Source organism: Panicum virgatum, chromosome 4K, assembly GCF_016808335.1.
Source record: "Panicum virgatum strain AP13 chromosome 4K, P.virgatum_v5, whole genome shotgun sequence".
Classification (NCBI taxonomy): Eukaryota; Viridiplantae; Streptophyta; class Magnoliopsida; order Poales; family Poaceae; genus Panicum; species Panicum virgatum.
The window spans coordinates 5,265,177-5,282,850 of record NC_053139.1 but is presented as its reverse complement, the minus strand read 5'-3'; the positions used below and the strand labels follow the sequence as shown (position 1 = coordinate 5,282,850).

The following is a 17,674-nucleotide window of genomic DNA, read 5'->3' as shown; positions in this document are numbered from 1 at the left end:
GCAGCAGCAGCAGGCAGCCGCGCGCGGCAGGCGGGGCGGCGGCAGCGCGCGGAGGAAGAAGAAAGGAGGAAGAAGGATAGGATTGAGAAGATCTAATGGGTGGAATAGTTTGCACGAATCTCAAACACTAGAAGTTGGGGAAGAAAAAAAATTTGTGGAAAATATATAGGATTTCCGAATTGAAACAGTAAAGAGCCCAACCAGGCGGGGAGAGCACACGCGGCAGGTGGCCCAACAGGCGCAGCAGACCGCGGCCGGCCCAGCTCTTTGTGTGCATGCGCCGCGGCCGGCCAGGCAGCCACTGCTGGGCTGGTTGGCTTGAGGTCGAACGAATCGCCGGGTCCGTGCGTCGACTGATCATTCCCATGGCTACGAGCCCCTCTCCCTCTTGGCTCCTGCTGGGTGCTGGCGGCTGGCGGCCGTGCGGCCCTGCTGCTTGCATGGAGTGGTAGAGGTGGTTGGTGTTCACGCCACCTCTCTACACTACACCTACCAGGTTCTGATTTCCGAACCATCGGCGCCATGAAAACACAACTCGGGTGCCGAGTTAGTTACTTTTAGATTTATTTTACAGTCTGTTCGAATGGGCTAAAGTCAGCATCTAAACCCTTGCTAAAACTTTTCAGCCTTGACTAAATTTCAGTCTACCCTGTTAGCACTTTTGTCTAGATATGTTATTGCTAAATTTTAGCACTTTGGGACGCTGGGATCCAAACCCCGCATATGTGAATTCTTTTAAGTGACGTTTGATGTGCACACACTAAACTTATGCCAAATCTTATTTACTGTATGGGCAACCTGTCATTTAATCCTTTTTGACAACCTGTATCTATTCTCCTGATATGCGTTACTCCTAAAAAATACATGGGTTTTAGACTTTTAGTCGATCCATATTTCTTCCAATATGAAACCTAACTGTCCTAAGAAATCTTAAAGCTGCTTGTATTTTTGGTGAGAGACAGCTCATCCAAGTTGTATAGGATTCATCCTATGAATCCTACCCTACCCCATCGAACATTGCACGAATGAGCTCACATGTTTTGTATAAAACTAGTAAAGTCTTTTCTCTTTCTTTGTTTTCTTGTTTGTAAACCTTCCCCCTCTTTCATGTACAGGACTTTTTTTTAGTAGCCATACACAGGACTTTATTAAAGTGGTCCTATCGTACTTGCTTTGCCGGTAACAGGAGGGAGGACCGGAAGGAGCCACCTTCACCGCCGAGGAGTCCCGCGCGGATCGCTGACGTGTGAGTCCGACGTCGGACCCACACGTCAGTGAGGTGGCTGTACTGCAGGCTAGTCACTTTCACCCGCCCCGGTCTCCCCCAAGCCCCAGCCGGTCTCGTCTCATCTCGTCTCTGCGTGGAGGAAACGCAGGCGTCGATGCAAAGGACGGCGGAAAACCCACGCGTCCACGCCTTCTCTGCCCGCTCGCTCTGTCCCACTGGCAACTGCCCCACGATGCGGACAAAACCGAGCCTGCCACTGCTGCAGGCCAGCCAGGCCCTCCTTGTGGTTTTGTTTGGCTGTGATAGAAAACTAGCACACACGTATTTCAAAAAAAGAATATGAAAAAAGAATCTCGCTTGCGAAGTACTAAATGAAGTTTATTTGTAAAAATTTTTTTAGAGATGGATTAATTTTTCGCGACGAATCTAATGACAGTAATTAATTAATAATTTGCTACAGTAGTGCTACAGTAACCATCTTTTAATCGCACAGTAAAATACCTCGTTAGGTTCTTTATTCTCACTGGCGCAGGATTCTGAAGTTGGTTTTCAGGGTTCTGGTTTTATAAACTGATTTTATTTGACACGTAATGTGCGGTCAAAATTCCTAGCGCTACAATTCTAGCACCAACAAAGGCCAAAGCAACCGGGGCAGACTGCGCCGCCTGATCCCTGCTCTGCTTCTTTCCACAGCTTTTCCCATGCCCCCCCTCCTCTCCTTCGTCCCCATCCGGAACACTTTCCAATCTTGCATTCGGATTGAAATCTTCCTGATCGTTTTCTTCTTAATTCTCCGAACATGCAGTTTCAATCATCACAGCACGATGACAACCACATCACTCAGGGTGCAAATGCAACAATTAACGACGCTTTGATGCAATGATCGAAACGAAGATCAAACACGCGGGCGACAGAACTCAGAACAAGGATGCAAATGCAATAATTAGAACCACAGAGGCAGTCATGCATATCTGAGTTCAAATAGATTACTAGTCCGTTCATCCCATTCCATTGATAGATCTAGAAAGATAGATAGATCGGGCAGTGCCATCCATGATCATGGCTGCCTTACAGCTGATGCAAAACAGAAACATTGATTTCTACTCCGAGACAGACGGATCCACATCATCACCACTTCTCCACACGCCGCCTTCTTCCTACTACGACACGAGCGAACGACGAGAACGAAATACTACTACTACTGATAGATAGATAGATAGATAGATGGCTATGACTTGATGCAAGAGCCAGGAGGTAGGGGTCAGAACGCGTCCGACGTGGAGCCGCCGCGCCTAGCGCCTCTTGTTGGTGCACTCGCGGGAGATGTGGCCCTCCTCGCCGCAGTTGTAGCACCCGCCGCCGCGGCCTCCGCCGTAGCCGCCGCCGCCGCCCTGGGAGCAGTCGCGTGCGATGTGGCCCTCCTCGCCGCACTTGTAGCAGCCGCGGCCGCCTCCCCCGCTGCCGCCGTAGCCACGGTCGCCCCCGCCGCCGTAGCCGCCGCCTCCCCCGTACCCGCGGTCGCCGCCTCCCCCGTACCCGCGGTCGCCGCCTCCGCCGTAGCCGCGGTCGCCGCCTCCGCCGTAGCCGCCTCCGCCGTAGCCGCCTCCGCCGTAACCGCGGTCGCCGCCGCCGCCTCCGTAGCCGCGGTCGCCTCCCCCGCCGTAGCCGCCGCCGCCGCGCCCGCCGTAGCCGCTGTCCGGGCGTTCCCCGCCGGCGAGCGTGCCGCCGCCGGGCGCGGAGACGTCGATGGCCTTGGCGCGGCCGTCGCTGTCGGCGCCGACGGTGAACTCGACGGCTTCGCCGTCCTTGAGGTTGGGGAAGCCGTCGGCCTTGACGGAGGAGTGGTGGACGAAGAGGTCCTGGCTGCCGTCGTCGGGGCTGATGAAGCCGAACCCCTTGCTCCCGTTGAACCACTTGACCGTCCCCTGCGCCCGCTCCGCCGCCATCTCCCCCCTCTCGCCGGACCGGAGCGCCCCCCTCGCAAACCCCAGAAAAAGCCTGGCTAGCCTGCTGTGGAGGAGGAGGTGGTGGTGTGGGGAGAGCGATGCGAGGAGGACGACCGGGCTGCCCTTTTAGAGGCGAATCCGAGGTGGGCGGGCCGGTGGCCTGGGTGGCTGTGGGTGCGGAATGGAACCGAGCGAGTGTCTGCAAAGCTCACTGACATGTGGGGCGAGTTCTCCGTGGGTCCATGAGATCAGTGAGAAGAAATGACTACCGTGCGTGCCACTCCCACCTACCACACACCTCCAGCAATCACTGCGCCAGCTCGCTCCGTTTCAATGTGAGCCGGGGGGGGGAAATATCTCGCGGCCTCGGCGGCCACGTGAAGGAATCGGAATTGCAACTTTTTTTCTTTTCTTTTTTTTCTTTTCTTTTTTTTTGCTGCGAGTAATGTAATGCCACGCTGATTTCTTTTGTTTGTCGTGCAGAAAAAAGGAGAGAAATTCAGACTACGGAGCCAAAAAAGAGAAATGCTGTTACGCTCCAAACCAAACGTGGTGCGTGCTACCCGCTGACAATGCAACGTGACCGTCTCGTGCGTGACGAGCTCGGAAGTCCGACGGACTCATGGGTGGCAACTGGCAAGTGCCACGACATCCGGGCGATCAGAGAAGCGAATCGATTGCACTGCGAGGGGCGTCTATTTATCGCGTTCTGCGCGAGACGCATGTGGGGAAGATGAACAGCGCCCCCGCCGCCCTTGGCTCCAGCGGCACCTCCGCCGCATCCGCCGCCGTCCTCCACCGCCGTCACATTAACCGAGCTCGTCGCCGCGCACTGCCGCCTTCTCCTCGCCCCCGCCGCCGGCACTGCCCACCAATTGTCTGACACCGGCCGGCCGGTGGCGCTCCCGTGCCGCCACGCCCTCCGCTGGTCGAACCGCCCCCGCCCCCGACCCCCTCCTCTATGGTCGGCGGCCATAGAGCCGCCCCACCTCCCAGCAATCCAAAATTATAAGGCCGCCGCCGTCTTCCACCACCCCGGCGCCGGCAACCTTGCCGGCGGCCGCTCAGCTAGAGCTGGGACTTAGGTCGTGCCATTTTTGGGCGGGCCGCGGTACGATCGTTTGGCACGATCCAAAGCACGGCACAACACGAAATATTTTGGGCTGTGCCGGCACGACACGAACACGAGGGCCGTGCCGTGCCTAGAATCTCAGCACGACGTCATATGGCACGACCCGCATTTTTGGCCGTGCTTGGGCCGGCACGGCACGTACATAGTCCGTTGTTCTATTATGACAGCTAATCTTCCTTTCTAATTAATAGCAATCATGAAAGAAAATATGATTCATTTAAGAAAATCATATAATTTTCATGTCATTGATGGTTTATATGCTTTCTAATTGCAATATCAATTTTTTTTGTATCGATGCATATAAATTCTATTGCAAGTATCCGGAGGACTGTGCTTGGGCCGGCACGGCACGAAGGCATGCCGGCGTGCCATGGGCCGTACTTAGGCTTGATAATAGACTTGTCGTGCCAGCACGGCACAACACAATGTGCCAATCGTGTCTATAAATCTAGAGCCGATATGGCACAAGGCACGAGAGGGCCGGGCCGGGCCGGCACGGCACGGCCCAAGTCCCAGCTCTATGCTCCGCCCATCAACCACCCCTCGGACCCCGACCATCCCTCCCCTAACCCCGGCACCAACCACCATCGCTGGCTCGAGATTGAGGAACCACAGTGCGCACGAGCCCACCTACCAGCGAGCTGCGCCTCCCTTCTGCGATGACTTCCAATAGCGCGCGATAAATAGCCTCCGCCGCCACAGCGAGCGCGTGAGGACGCGGTGCCACTGGAAATGACACTTTTGTTGGCGTTAAAACATTCGAGCAGGGGGGCCGAAACGAACGCACGGAAAACTTTTCTGCACCTGCTTCGTGAGTCTTGGGCTCTTGGCAGGTTACCGTTGCCTCCTGCATCGATTTTAAATCCTGAAAGTGGATTTGAAACCAAAGATTTGCCGCAGAAATGTGAACGGCAAAGCAAAGCCTTGCGCTGCTACTCTCCTCCTCAACAGACTCGTGGATTACTGGATTGACTGGGTCGACAGAAACAAAGGGCCTCTGGTGACAGAAACAAGACCCATGTTGCTGAATCCTCTCGCCATGGATCCACATGGTGATGACCTCTGGAAGAGCTTCGACTCGGCAAACGACACGCTCCTGCTAGTCACCGCGTTCGGCAGGCTGGAGCTGGAGTGGTGTGAGAGAAAAACACTGTTACCTGACTGGTGGCTGGAGGCTGGAGCTGAAGTGGTGTGAGAGAGAATTACTATAGGGCTGGAGGCCTACCCACCAGCCGAACACGGTGAGTATCCGCTTCTGCATCTTCTACTTCAGCACTGACAATATGCTAAAACTTATATTCTCTCCATACTCAAAATAATTGACGTTTAGAATAGCGATATGGTCTCCAAAATACAACTTTGACTTCTTATTTATTAAAAAATATTTATCAAAAATTGATATATGTATATTTTCATAAAAATATTTTTCAAGACAAATCTATTCATATAATTTTTACATTTTCAAACTCAACAACTTGAAAGTTATTCATGATTTATATTTTCAAGGTTTGACTCAAATTTTGTCCAAAACGTCAATTATTTTGGGTATGGAATGAGTATATACACAGTGGCCTTGAGATTAGCAGCATATAATTGTACTAATCGTGGGAGAACGTAGGACTACTTTTCACTCTGTTCGGCTGGCTGTGGCTGGTGGTTGGTGCTGATTTGTTGTGAGAGAAAAATATTGCTGGCTGGCTGGTAGCTGGTGGCTGGTGCTGGTTTGGTGTAAGAGAAAAATACTGTTGGCTGATTGAAGTGAACAGAGCCAACATTCAAGAGTAGCCAATATGGGGGGTCTTGATAGCAAAGGACATTTTGTAGCCAGGGGCTAACTTCAGGTTGAACTCTCTGATCTTGTTCCTGCGGTCAGTACTCACGAGGAGGTTGGCTCTAGATTACGAGCTAGGTAATCTTAGATTGTACTCCGTTGCCTAAATGTGCATACTTTCGTCTAAGAAATGCGTCAACTGCCGGTGTGCATAATGAAGGAATGCTTGTTAGTGCACCGAGACATAAATCGTCGGTAGTCAGCACAACACTAGCTCATCACTAGAAATTAAGTAGCATCAGCTGATAGTAAGGGCTCGTTTGGTACTGCTTCACTTGCTCTGCATTTTCCCAGCTTCACTACTGTTCACCACTTTGCTAGCTCATTTTCCCACCTCGGCTCCCATTCTGGCTTCGCGCTACAAAATTCAACAGTGTTGCACAGTATTTACAGTGACAAATAGTGTCCGCGTCGGACAAAGCCGAAGCTGGCCGAAGCGACGCCAAACGGCCCCTAATATCTTTATAATGATTTGTGGAGCAAGGGCGGTAAAGACGGCTTGGCCGCGGCGTGGAGTCACACACGAGACGCATCTGTCTCCTGCCACTTGCAAGCCACGCGTCCCAGTGCGCGGCGGGCGGCTGCCGCCAGAGCCGGGCCGACGGGCGGGACGCGCGCTCCGATCTGTCCGTGGCCGCCTCTCCGCTTGCAGCCAAACGCTTCGTTCCTCTGCGAGTCAGCAGCATCACCATTCATGTGTGTGTATATACTGAAAAGTACTGTAAAAGTATCCACAATCCACACCAGTATCGTCCAGTGATAGTCAGTTTCTTTCTGCTTGATTCGCAACAGACTTACGAACCCAACACATCAGAAATATCCTGCACTGTGGGCCTATTTGGTTTAGGCCCAATATGTGCCCTGCCAAAACTACTGTCATGTTGAAACTTTGGCGCTCAGGGGCCGTTTAGTTCCCAAAAATTTTCAACTCCCCTTTAAACAAATGTATGAAGTACTAAATGTAATTAAATAACAAAACTAATTATACAGTTTGGATGTACACGACGAGACGAATCTTTTAAGCCTAATTATTGCATGATTAGCCATAAGTGCTACAGTAACCCACATGTTCTAATGATGCGGTCAAAGGCCTCAAAAGATTCGTCTCGCGGTTTCCAAGTGAATTCTGAAATTAGTTTTTTAATTAGTATCCGAAAAGCCCTCCCGACATCTGGTCAAACAATCGATTTGACATCCAAAATTTTTCACCCAGGGAACTAAACGGCCCCTCACTTGATCCAAAATAAATTGGCAGGCCGAACTCTCTAACTAAATTGACAGTGTTTCGGTGCCCACGTTTCGGCTCTGCCCCCTCGTGAGCATTCCTTTTCTCCTTTGTGCCCTATCCTACTCACTCAGTCTCAGGTACAGCTATTCTACCACATTGGCAATTGATATTGACATAAAACGAATCAGTGGCCAATATATTGGCTAACACATTTTGGCACCAAACCAAGTGTTGTTCAAAAATTCTTGTCCAAATTTTGACAAAAATTTTAGAAGCGCTTGGTACAAATTACTGTGGTCGCAGCTGCAGCAACCGCACCACCAGCTGCTTGCTGCAGTCATGCAACCAGAAAAAATGGCATCAACTTGCTGCTTGGCCCTGCAGCCGAGCAGCTGGGCTGTGCAGCTATGGCTGCAGCCGATGGATTTAGCTGAAGCGAGCAGACCAATTGGCATGCCAATATTTTGGCTTGCCCTCATTTTGGCGAGGTAAATTTTGGAACTGAACCAAGCAGGCTCTGCATATAGGCTCACCATTCTTTACAGGTGGTTCGCTTCTAAAAAAAACTTTACAGATTGCCCTGTGGCATTGGTCAAGTCTCTATCCTGGACATAATAGGTCACATCTATAGACCTGATCATTCTTCGTCCAACTCAATGTACATGCTTATATAGGTGGTTAGCAATGCAACACCATTCTTTACAGGTCGTTCGCTTCTAAAAAAACTCAATGATCATGCTTATAGGTGGTTAGCAATGCAACAAGATTATGGGCTCGGTTGGCTACTTGATCGATGCAGAGAGGGTTATGTAAGCAAGTAACGGTCTACGGCACCGTATGCAGTGGCTTAGTTCAGTACACTGCAACTCTTAGGTTGTGTTCACTACACAGCACAAGGAACTCTTTTGTTTGAAAATGGGGTCTAGAAGACGAGGTAGACTGAAGAACAAGATGCACCAAAACTTTTACAAAAGAAAGCAATTGGTCGCTACGACGATGGTCACTGTACAAGAAGAATCACAAAAGCAAATGCGTGGCGGCTACAGAAGTATCGAAGGGGCACAGGAAGAAATTGCCTGCCCCATCTGGCCTCACCTCCTCGGCAGCTTATTCAGCGTTCCCGTTCCCAGCTCGCCGTACTCATGTACATGCTGCACTAAGTCACAAATAGAGGACATCTGAAGCCACCGGTGTAAAAAATATGGTTCCCTTAGATGATAGTTTGTGATTTTGATGATTGTGAATTTATAAGCTCATATTTGCAGGATTTTTAAATTATGTATATGGACATAGTCCAATCCACAGTTAGTTTTTTTTAGATTAATCCACAGTTAGGTATCCACTGTTATCTAAATCATAATGAACAACTAGAGATGGACGTCTCCTCTACTTGGTCCAGTCCGGCCCGAAGTACTTGCTGTTGGGCCGGCGAAGCCTCTTGGGCCTCGGGCCTTCAGTGCCACCCATTGCCTTGCGCGCCCGGCCTAGTGATGATTTGGCGTCCTCTGCGTGGACCCCGATTGCCATGTGCGCTTGGCCTGGTGATGATGTGGCCTCCTCAGCGCGCGCCCGCTCTTCCTCGGGCTCCTCTGGTCCTCTTCCTCCCGCTTGTAGACGTCCTGGTTCCCGCTGGACGTAGTCCAAGTAGTGGATGGCGTCTCTGCCTCCTCCTGTACGCTGAGACAGTAGTGAACAAACTAGAAGCTACGAATCTTCCCATTGGCTGAGGCCCGCCCCCATGGTGGATGGGTTTGACGGAACTACTCATTGAAAACTCCTACTGATTATCCTTGCTATTGCGGCGATTGTTTTCCTTGTAAAACAATTTATCGCTGCCATGTTTTTATGCTGACAGTAGACCATATTTTATAGAGTACCATGCGAAGGCCACCCCTTTTGAAAGCACCATGCACGGGATGCTCTATGCGAACAGGGTTAAGCGTTTGTGAAATGAAGTACTCACTTCATTCCAAATTATAATGCGCTTGACTTTTTCGACTCTAAATTTGACACTCATCTTAATTTAAAAAAATTATACAAATATAGTAAAATTTAAGTTATTGTTAAAAAACTTTTATTAATAAATAGCCATAACAAAAAAGTTATATTTTGCATGAATTTTTAAATAAAATGAGTGGTCAAATTTAAGATAAAAAGAATCAAACAAATTATAATTTCTGAGCGGAGGAAGTAACAAACATGCCTATACTTACCGGCGTTACCGCGGCGTTACGCAGGCGCCGTTCATTGCTCTTCTTGTCTCGTTATGGCCACAAAGCAGAAGACTGACTGATTACCTGCAGCCACAAAGGCTGAGACGAGAGAAAACCTGAATATTTCAGCGGCCGTGTCCTCCCTAGTCGTGGGCGGACCCGGTTCCTTCCCGTGTAGTACTTCAGAAAATGCCCAGGAGACAAACATCAGAGCAGACAAAACTAATAGTGACGTGCAGTGGTAGATGGGGAAGTCCTTGATTCTGCGTCCCACGAGAGTGCACGCCTTTTGGATCGCCCGGCGTCCGGAGAGGCCTTCTTCTTGAATGATCATCACGGCGACCAGGTACACGGCGCAGCCAAGGCTGCCGAAAAAATAGGCCAACTGATCACCTTGTTCGTCCAGTATTTCGCCCAGTATTGCGCCCACGGCATCCCAGATTACCAATGCAAATGCCAAACTCTTGCACTTTCTCCAGGTCGAGATAGCGATGCCTTGCCTTTGCTCCTGATCCCTTGTCCTAGGTCTTCTGTCTACAGCTGTCCACATGAAAAATATGCTGTAATAATGATATTTGGTATGAAAATTACATAGCGAACTAAAACCAATCCATAACTTGTTGGTATAGAGGTGAATCCCCTTGTATCCATACGGATTGATGGGGATTGGAAGAAACATTAGTTCATTTTCCGCTCAATTTATTGGGAGGGAATGTTTTTTTTCAGACAATCCCTCAGTCTATCTGGTTCTCCAACTACATAAAATATTCAATTCAGGCCTTTAAACTATCCATGCTTTAAGGGGACAAATGAGTTACATGACCATAGGTAATTGTGAAGTCAATTTTGATACAACCAAATCAAATCAAATATCATACCAAATTTAAGATGATAAACTCTGAAAGAGTAAAATGCACCAGAGGTCCACCAACTTGTTAGGGTATGTCATTTAGATCCTCAAACTTCAAAAGTGCATTTCTAGGTCCACCAACTTGTAATTTATGTCATTTATGTCCATAAACTCTGAAAGTACATTTTGGGTCCATAAACTTGTAATTTGTGCCACTTAGATCCATCAACTCCAAAAGTGCATTTTTAGATCCATAAACTTCATCGATGAGCAGTCATGTGGCCATAGATGTGCCCACAAAGATTACCCCGATATCGCTATCCATGAATATATTTTAAACACTCACTGAGAACTACTTTGGATTGATCCAAGTTGAACGTCGTCACAAGATTTTTCACCACAGCATCTGGTGCCACCATATCCGGCTACCCGCGCAACAGAGGACGTAATATCCCCTACCACGGTACACATATTGTTGAGTCTCTCTGTGACATCTTTCCATCTTTCCCAAGCCATCACCCCTCCTCTCCACCCATATTACACGGTCATCTCTAGATATAAGATCCAGAACTCACCAATGACAGTCCGTAAGCTCACCTTTAAACCCTAATACATGTCAATAAGGTTCAAAATAAATCTTTCATCCCTCTTATCTCCTCTCCATACTCTTGATTCAAAATCGCGGATCAAATTTCACCCTTCTGGCGAAACTCCATCAACGTGTGGGCACCGTGTAGATTAATATTGGTGCGATATCGGCGCGTGAAGGCTAACTAGAGGGGTATGGACCTAGGTGACACAAATTATAAGTTTATGGATCTAGAAATGGACTTCCAGAGTTTGTGGACCAAAGTGACACAAATTAAAATTTATGGACCAAAAAATACAATTTCAAAGTTGATGGACCTAAGTGACACCCTCTTACAAGTTGATGGACCTCTGATGCATTTTACTCGTTCAGAAATATAGTCACTTCTAGGTTGGTTCTAAGTCAAACTTTTTAAAGTTTAACCAATGATATCTATAAATATAAATGATTTTAAATTAAAATAGTTGCATATTGTGATAATTCGTTTCATGATGAACCGAGCAATATCATTTTTATGTTCTTATCTTCTTCTTTTTTTATCTTCTACTGCTTGACATGCTCTCTGATTGCAGTACCAATGCACCAACACCTTTTTAATAATGTTGGTTTAAAAGGTTTGACTTATGACAATCTAGAAACTATATTTCTCGACAGAGGAAGCAGGTAGCAAAGTCACACTTCCCTCGTTTCACAATACTTATCATTATAGTTATACATCACACAAATAAAAGGAGCATCAAAGAGAATTAATTCCCTCATTAAGTACGTCCCAATTGGTCCTTAATAGCTTGCATCCCAATTGGCTGGTCCATTTGGCTAGGGAGTGGAATTAAGGGGGGAAAGTGATGTGATTGTGTGGAGAGTTATCAATGCTTTGGCATGTAAGAATGACAAATCATTTGAGAAATTTTTTGAATCGTAGAATGACAAATATTGTGAAATAGATGAGGAGTATTTTTGAGCACGACAAGGTGATTGTAGGCTTAGCAGAAAAGCAAAACAATTTATTAATTAAATGATGGACCATCATAAATAGCAAAGAGGCTGATTGAAGTTGGATATACCTTCACCAAATCGAAAAAGAAAGAAAGAAAAGGTACTACCTTCACGATAGGCGTTGGCGAAAGAAAGCGCGATAACCGTCATGGACAACATCCACAATAGATACCCTACGAAGTGGAGTTTCCACAAGGGCGAGATTTCCATGCCTGAAGTCTTAACGGCCATGGCCACGAGGCCGTCAGCTGTTGGCGCGGTTGAATTGTCTTTTATCTCGTAGACGTAGAAGGGTATGGAGTCGAGGTTGATCCTGGGGCTTGCCAGCTTCAGCAGCAACGTGGTCTGTGCAAGGTGGAACAGATAGGCCCCGATGAACACTGGGAACAGGCACCTCCAGTATGTGCACAGCACGCGGACCGCCTTGCGCATGGCCAGAAGGGAATCAATCAAGTCTGTGGGATCCAGCGAAGCCATGGGACCGGGAGGGGAAGCAGAGCAGCTGCACAGCAGCACAAGCGAAGAGATGAAATAAGCAGGACGGAGTGGAAGTTGACGCGCAGCAGGAGCGAAACTAGAGAGATGCTTTCGATTTTCGATCTGTGCCGTTTGGATTAGGAGTTAAAGTTTAGTATCCGCCATATCGGATTTGGACACCAATTAAAAATATTAAATATAGAGTAATTATAAAATTAATTGCATACACGAGAATAAACTATTAAGCCTAAGTTCATAATTTGCTCAGGTTGTGCTATAGTAAATATATGCTACTGATGAATTAATTAGACTTAATAAATTCGTCTCGTAAATTAGACTCTATTTATATATTTAGTTTTGTAATTAGTTTATATTTAATACTTCTAATTGATGTTCAAATATCTGTTGTGACGGGATTAAAGTTGTTTAGTCAGATCAGCAATTTTCAGATGTTTTTGATGAAGAATACTTCATAAATCTTTAACAAATGATGTGAAAGTTGAGAAGAAACTGCCTACGGAGTTGGTGAAAGCTCTAAAGTCTGTTAGGTACTTCAAGAGTTGGTCAATATAAACAAGTGATCGTCAGCTTAATCCCCCACCCAAATGCTAACGTGTGCAACCTGCAGTAAGCGGAGCGTTTCGATTGGCGGCATCCAAGGGGTGTCCAACCATTCGCTGGTTCACGTAATCTTCCTCCGTTGATTTGCTATTTGTATATTTTTGAACTGAATGACTCTTGCCATTGGCCGTCAGGAATATTCCTTTGATCTTCTCGCCGCCTCAATTTGCGTCTACTGCTCGCTAGCTTGTTGTGGACTCAGTTGGGCCGGAACCGGAAGGCAACGCGGGCTCGATTGGAATAAAGACGTGTTACCATTTCTCTTGAGATTTTTTCCTCCTTCAGTCATCGCAAAAGTCTGATTTTTATCTTTCAACTACAAAATCAATATCCAGCCTATCAAAACCGTTTGTTGGTGATTTTACAATTTTTATATTTTTCATAGATTTTTCTGCATTCTCTCTCTCTCTTTTTTTTTCACTCGACTGAGGTAGCAAACGTGAATAAAAAATCATAAAATTAGCATAGTGATAGGGAGAGTATAGATAACCCAAATTTGAAAATTTTTGAAGTTGAATCTCAAACAAATTTGAAATTTTGAAGAAATAAATAATATAAACTTTGCTGAATTTTTAAAGCATCAGATGAGCTCAATCTTTACTAAATTTTGAACTGTGTGATATATATTAGAGGTGCATCATTAGGGAATTTTTGTAAGTTCCATATCGGATTTTTAAGTTTCTTAGGAAGGATCAAATCTGAGGTGCAAGACTAATACCATGCCCAGTCAGGACTTCTCATTTAAGAAGCTTCCTGCCATGGTGGATGTGCAGGGATATGTGCTTGAACATTACAGACTGCCAAGCTTTTGGTTACCGAAAGGGAACAGGTGAATGTTACCCAAAGGTATTGCTTTTCAATGGCAGGAACTTCCAGATCCTTACAATGATATTTATCTGAAAATTCCAAAGGCAGCATTTTATTCACTAGAATCGGCAGCTGGACTAACCCATGCTTGCAAAATTACTGAAAAATAACCATACCCCTCATTACAAATGTTTGTGGGAGGCAATTCTTGGTTCAACTTTGGGTGCTTCCTATCTTCTGCATTGACGCTGCTCGACAATGGAGTGATTTTAATTATAGTTGGGTGTTGGATTTTTTACAAATGGGAGAGTAGGCCAGAGATTAGGGACGAAGGATACATGATAATTTCTAGTCAATTCCGAAAGTTCAGCTACCATGAGTTACAGAACGCGACCAAGTGTTTCATGGAAGAACTCGGAAGTAGTGCATCAGGAACGGTTCACAAGGGAGTCCTTGAGGATGAAAGGCAGGTCGCAGTGAAGAAGCTACGGGATGTGATGCAAGGAGAGCAAGAGTTCAGATCTGAACTCAGCATCATTGGAAGAAGTTATCACATGAATCTGGTGAGAATTTGGGGGTTTTGTGCCGAGCAGATTCACAAGCTCTTGGTTTCAGAGTTTGTTGAGAATGGTTCACTAGACAGATTTCTGTTTGATTCTCAGAACTTAATTTCTATGCTGCAGTGGAGACAAAGGTACAATATTGCTCTTGGGGTAGCAGCAGGACTGGCCTACCTCCACCATGAATGGATTGTTCATTGTGATGTTGAATCAGAGAACATTTTATTAGATTAAGAATTCAAGCCAAAAATTGCAGATTTTGGATTGGTAAAATTACTAAGTCGAGGAGTAGGAGCTCAGATGTTGTCAAGAGTGCAAGGGACAAGAGGGTATGTTGCTCCAGAGTGGACTCTAAAATCTTCCAATCACCGGAAAGGCCATGTTCAAGGTTTTCAAAGCGGTAAGGCGACGCGATGGGGAGCCGCTCAGTCGCCTAGGCGACGCCTAGGCGAGCTAAGGCGGGCTAAGGCGAGCCTTAAGCAAGGCGATGGGGAACCGCCTTGTCGCCTAGGCGACGCCTTAAAAACCCTGGCCATGTTTACAGCTATGGTGTAGTGATCCTCGAGTTAGTGAAAGGGGTTCGGGTTTCCAGTTGAGTGGTTGTGAGGAGGAGGTGGAAATGTCTATTCGATGCTTTGTTTGATGTTCTGAAAGAGAAATTGGCAAGGAAAGATCAGTCGTGGCTCCAAGAGTTTGTTGACTACAGACTAGATGGAGAATTCAAACACTTACAAGCAGTCATGGTGTTAAAGATAGGGGTGTCATGTGTGGAAGAGGAGAGGAGCAAAAGACCTAGCATGAGGAATGTCCTTGAAACTCTGCTTTCATTAGTTGAATAATTACGAGTAATATGGCAGCTTTCTCATTCTAGTTAGCTGATGTTCCTACTGTGAGAGTGGATAAGTAAATAATGGTGTTCTGTTGCATAGAATGGTCACTCGAAGCCATGTCATGCATAACTCTAAGAACAGTAATGAAGATCCAATTCAACGAACATATTTGGATAATTTGTTCCACACAAAATTCAACCACCTGCACTGGTAAATGGTGAAGAAATTCTCGGAGTAGGATTCAACAATAAGATCAGCGCATACAGTCATAATGAAAGTGTTACATCTACTGCAAACATGTCAATGCTTATAAGAGATGCCAAGTGATAGTCTTATTTCTTTTATTGAGGAAGCAACAAACTGAAGAGTGACGAACCCAATGGAATCAAAATATTCACCACTATACAAACTATATGATTGAAAAGAATCGGCAATGACAGAAATTGTAAAACAATCACCATTGCTAGTCAGGCGCTCGCAGGTCCCTCATCGTTGCTGCCAGTGCACTCCGCAACACCAATGCACGCCCATCAACCTCGAATCCTTCTGATCCAGCACCAGCGTCATCTCCCTGGCTCAGCACTCCCCCCAAATCACTCTCCGACTCCGCCTCATCCGGTGCCAATGCAGAGTAATCCTCCCTAGTCAGCAACACATTGTGAAGCATTGCGCATGTCCCAATGCACGCCACTGCTGCACGAGGGCTCTCCTCCTCGTGGAGCCGAGCAATGGCTCCCCACCCCATTAAGCTCCGGACAGCACGCCTCACCGGACGGCACATTGCCCTGTGCGCAGCGTTGAACGCCGCTTCTGGGGAGCCAGGCACCACCGGCCCCCGAAACGGCACCATGAGCCAGGGCAGCAGCGGGTACCCGCCCCCATCTCCAACCAGATACTGCGCGGGCTCGAGCACCCTCCCCTGCTCGACCTCCTGGTACAAGGACGATAGCCTGAGCACCTCGAGGTCCGCGCGGTCGCCGCGGAAGCCGGCGGCGAGGGAGAGGACACGGGAGGAGGCGCCCGCCACGAGCTGCGCGGCGAGCGGGCCAGCCGGGCCGGCGAATCGCGCGCAGCAGAGCGCGCCGCGGCAGGAGGGGAGCGGCGCGGAGTAGGCGCTGCTGGGGTCGGAGGGGAAGGCGAGCCAGAAGCGGAAGTTGGCGAGGAGCACGCGGCGGAGGCGGCGGGAGGCGGCGCGCGGGGCGGAGGGCGGGACGCGGAAGAGCGCCGCGAGCGCCGGGTAGGGCAGGCCCGACGCGAGGCGCGCGAGCGCGAGCGCGAGGAGCACCGGGGCCGGCGGGAGGGCGGGGTCGGAGAGGAGCGGGTCGAGCAGGCCCGAGAGGAAGTGGAAGGTGGGCGCCGAGACCCGGAACGCGAGCGGGTAGTGGTCCGGGCTCGTGGGCGGCAGCGGCAGGGGCGGCGGCGGCGGGTCCTGCTCCGGGGGCGCGGGTGCCGCCTGCTGCGGGGCCGGGGCGGGGTCGGCGTCCGGGTCGGGGCTGGCCTCGCCGCGGCGCCTGCGCTTGCGCGCGCGGGCGTCGGGGCCGAGGAGGAGGAGGAGAGCGGCGGCGGAGTGGGCGGTGAGGAGGAGGGGCGGGGGCGGCGTCATGGAGGGGAGAGGGGGCGGGGGCGCATGGTGGTGCTCCTGCTGGTGCGGGTGGTGGTTGAGCCGTCGGTGTTTGCGAAATACGGGAGAGGGGGAAGGCGATCGCAGTGACGCGACGCCGGTGATGATGCCGCGGCCGTGCGCGGTCGCGCTCAGCCACCGTTTGCGCCGGCTCGACTCGATTTGACCAGAAACCGATCGGTTCCTCTACAAACATTTGCGAATTTTCGTGCGCCGAAGAGAGACGCTCGAGTAAAATTTTCGAATATAAAGTTGAGATTCCCTGCCGTTTCATGAGAAGTTCGTGTAAATTTCTAGCGAGAGCAGTCTGTTATTGAGTCTAAAATCAAGCTTGGTAACGGGTTTGCTCGTGTCTGAATAACTGAATTTGTGGCTTATTCTGACCCAGCTGAATGGGCAGCTCGAAGCATAACGTTTGCGCTCTGCATCCTGAATCCACGTCACAATTATTCAATTTCCGAGAACAATATAGTGATACTCCATTCGACGGACGAAAGCCTCCAGCCTCGGGTTCCTTCCAAATTCCAATGGACTCACGCATGTGTTTGGTTTTGAGATGGATTGGGTCCATCCCTATTTTTTTTTGGTTAGGTCCAACTCATGTAGTGCTTGGTTAGAGGATAAATCCAACCCAATTTTGTGTTTGGATTAGAGAGATGGTATGGATGCCAACTTCACACCGTTAGTAACATCCATCCGTGGGCCTCACCTGTCATCGTCTTCTCCTTTTTTTTTCCTGTGAGCC

At 48.6% G+C, this 17,674-nt stretch overlaps 3 protein-coding genes across 3 annotated transcripts; all 3 read right to left on the bottom strand.

Annotated features, from left to right (window-relative positions):
• Positions 1–2,198: 2,198 nt before the first annotated feature.
• On the bottom strand, positions 2,199–3,287 carry LOC120702719 (glycine-rich protein 2-like). Its single transcript, XM_039986642.1, has one exon. The coding sequence runs from the start codon at positions 3,172–3,174 to the stop codon at positions 2,521–2,523; it is 654 nt and encodes a 217-aa protein (XP_039842576.1). The 5' UTR covers positions 3,175–3,287; the 3' UTR covers positions 2,199–2,520.
• Positions 3,288–8,751: 5,464 nt separating this feature from the next.
• Positions 8,752–12,548, bottom strand: LOC120701805. The gene is made up of 3 exons (XM_039985619.1): positions 12,121–12,548; positions 9,972–10,118; positions 8,752–9,035 (listed from the first exon to the last, which is right to left on the bottom strand). Exons 1-3 carry the CDS (start codon positions 12,488–12,490, stop codon positions 8,752–8,754), a joined length of 801 nt encoding a protein of 266 aa, XP_039841553.1. The 5' UTR covers positions 12,491–12,548.
• A 2,995-nt stretch (positions 12,549–15,543) lies between these two features.
• LOC120702715 (protein ALP1-like) lies at positions 15,544–16,987 on the bottom strand. The gene has a single exon (XM_039986635.1). The coding sequence runs from the start codon at positions 16,909–16,911 to the stop codon at positions 15,772–15,774; it is 1,140 nt and encodes a 379-aa protein (XP_039842569.1). The 5' UTR covers positions 16,912–16,987; the 3' UTR covers positions 15,544–15,771.
• Between the last annotated feature and the right edge of the window lie 687 nt (positions 16,988–17,674).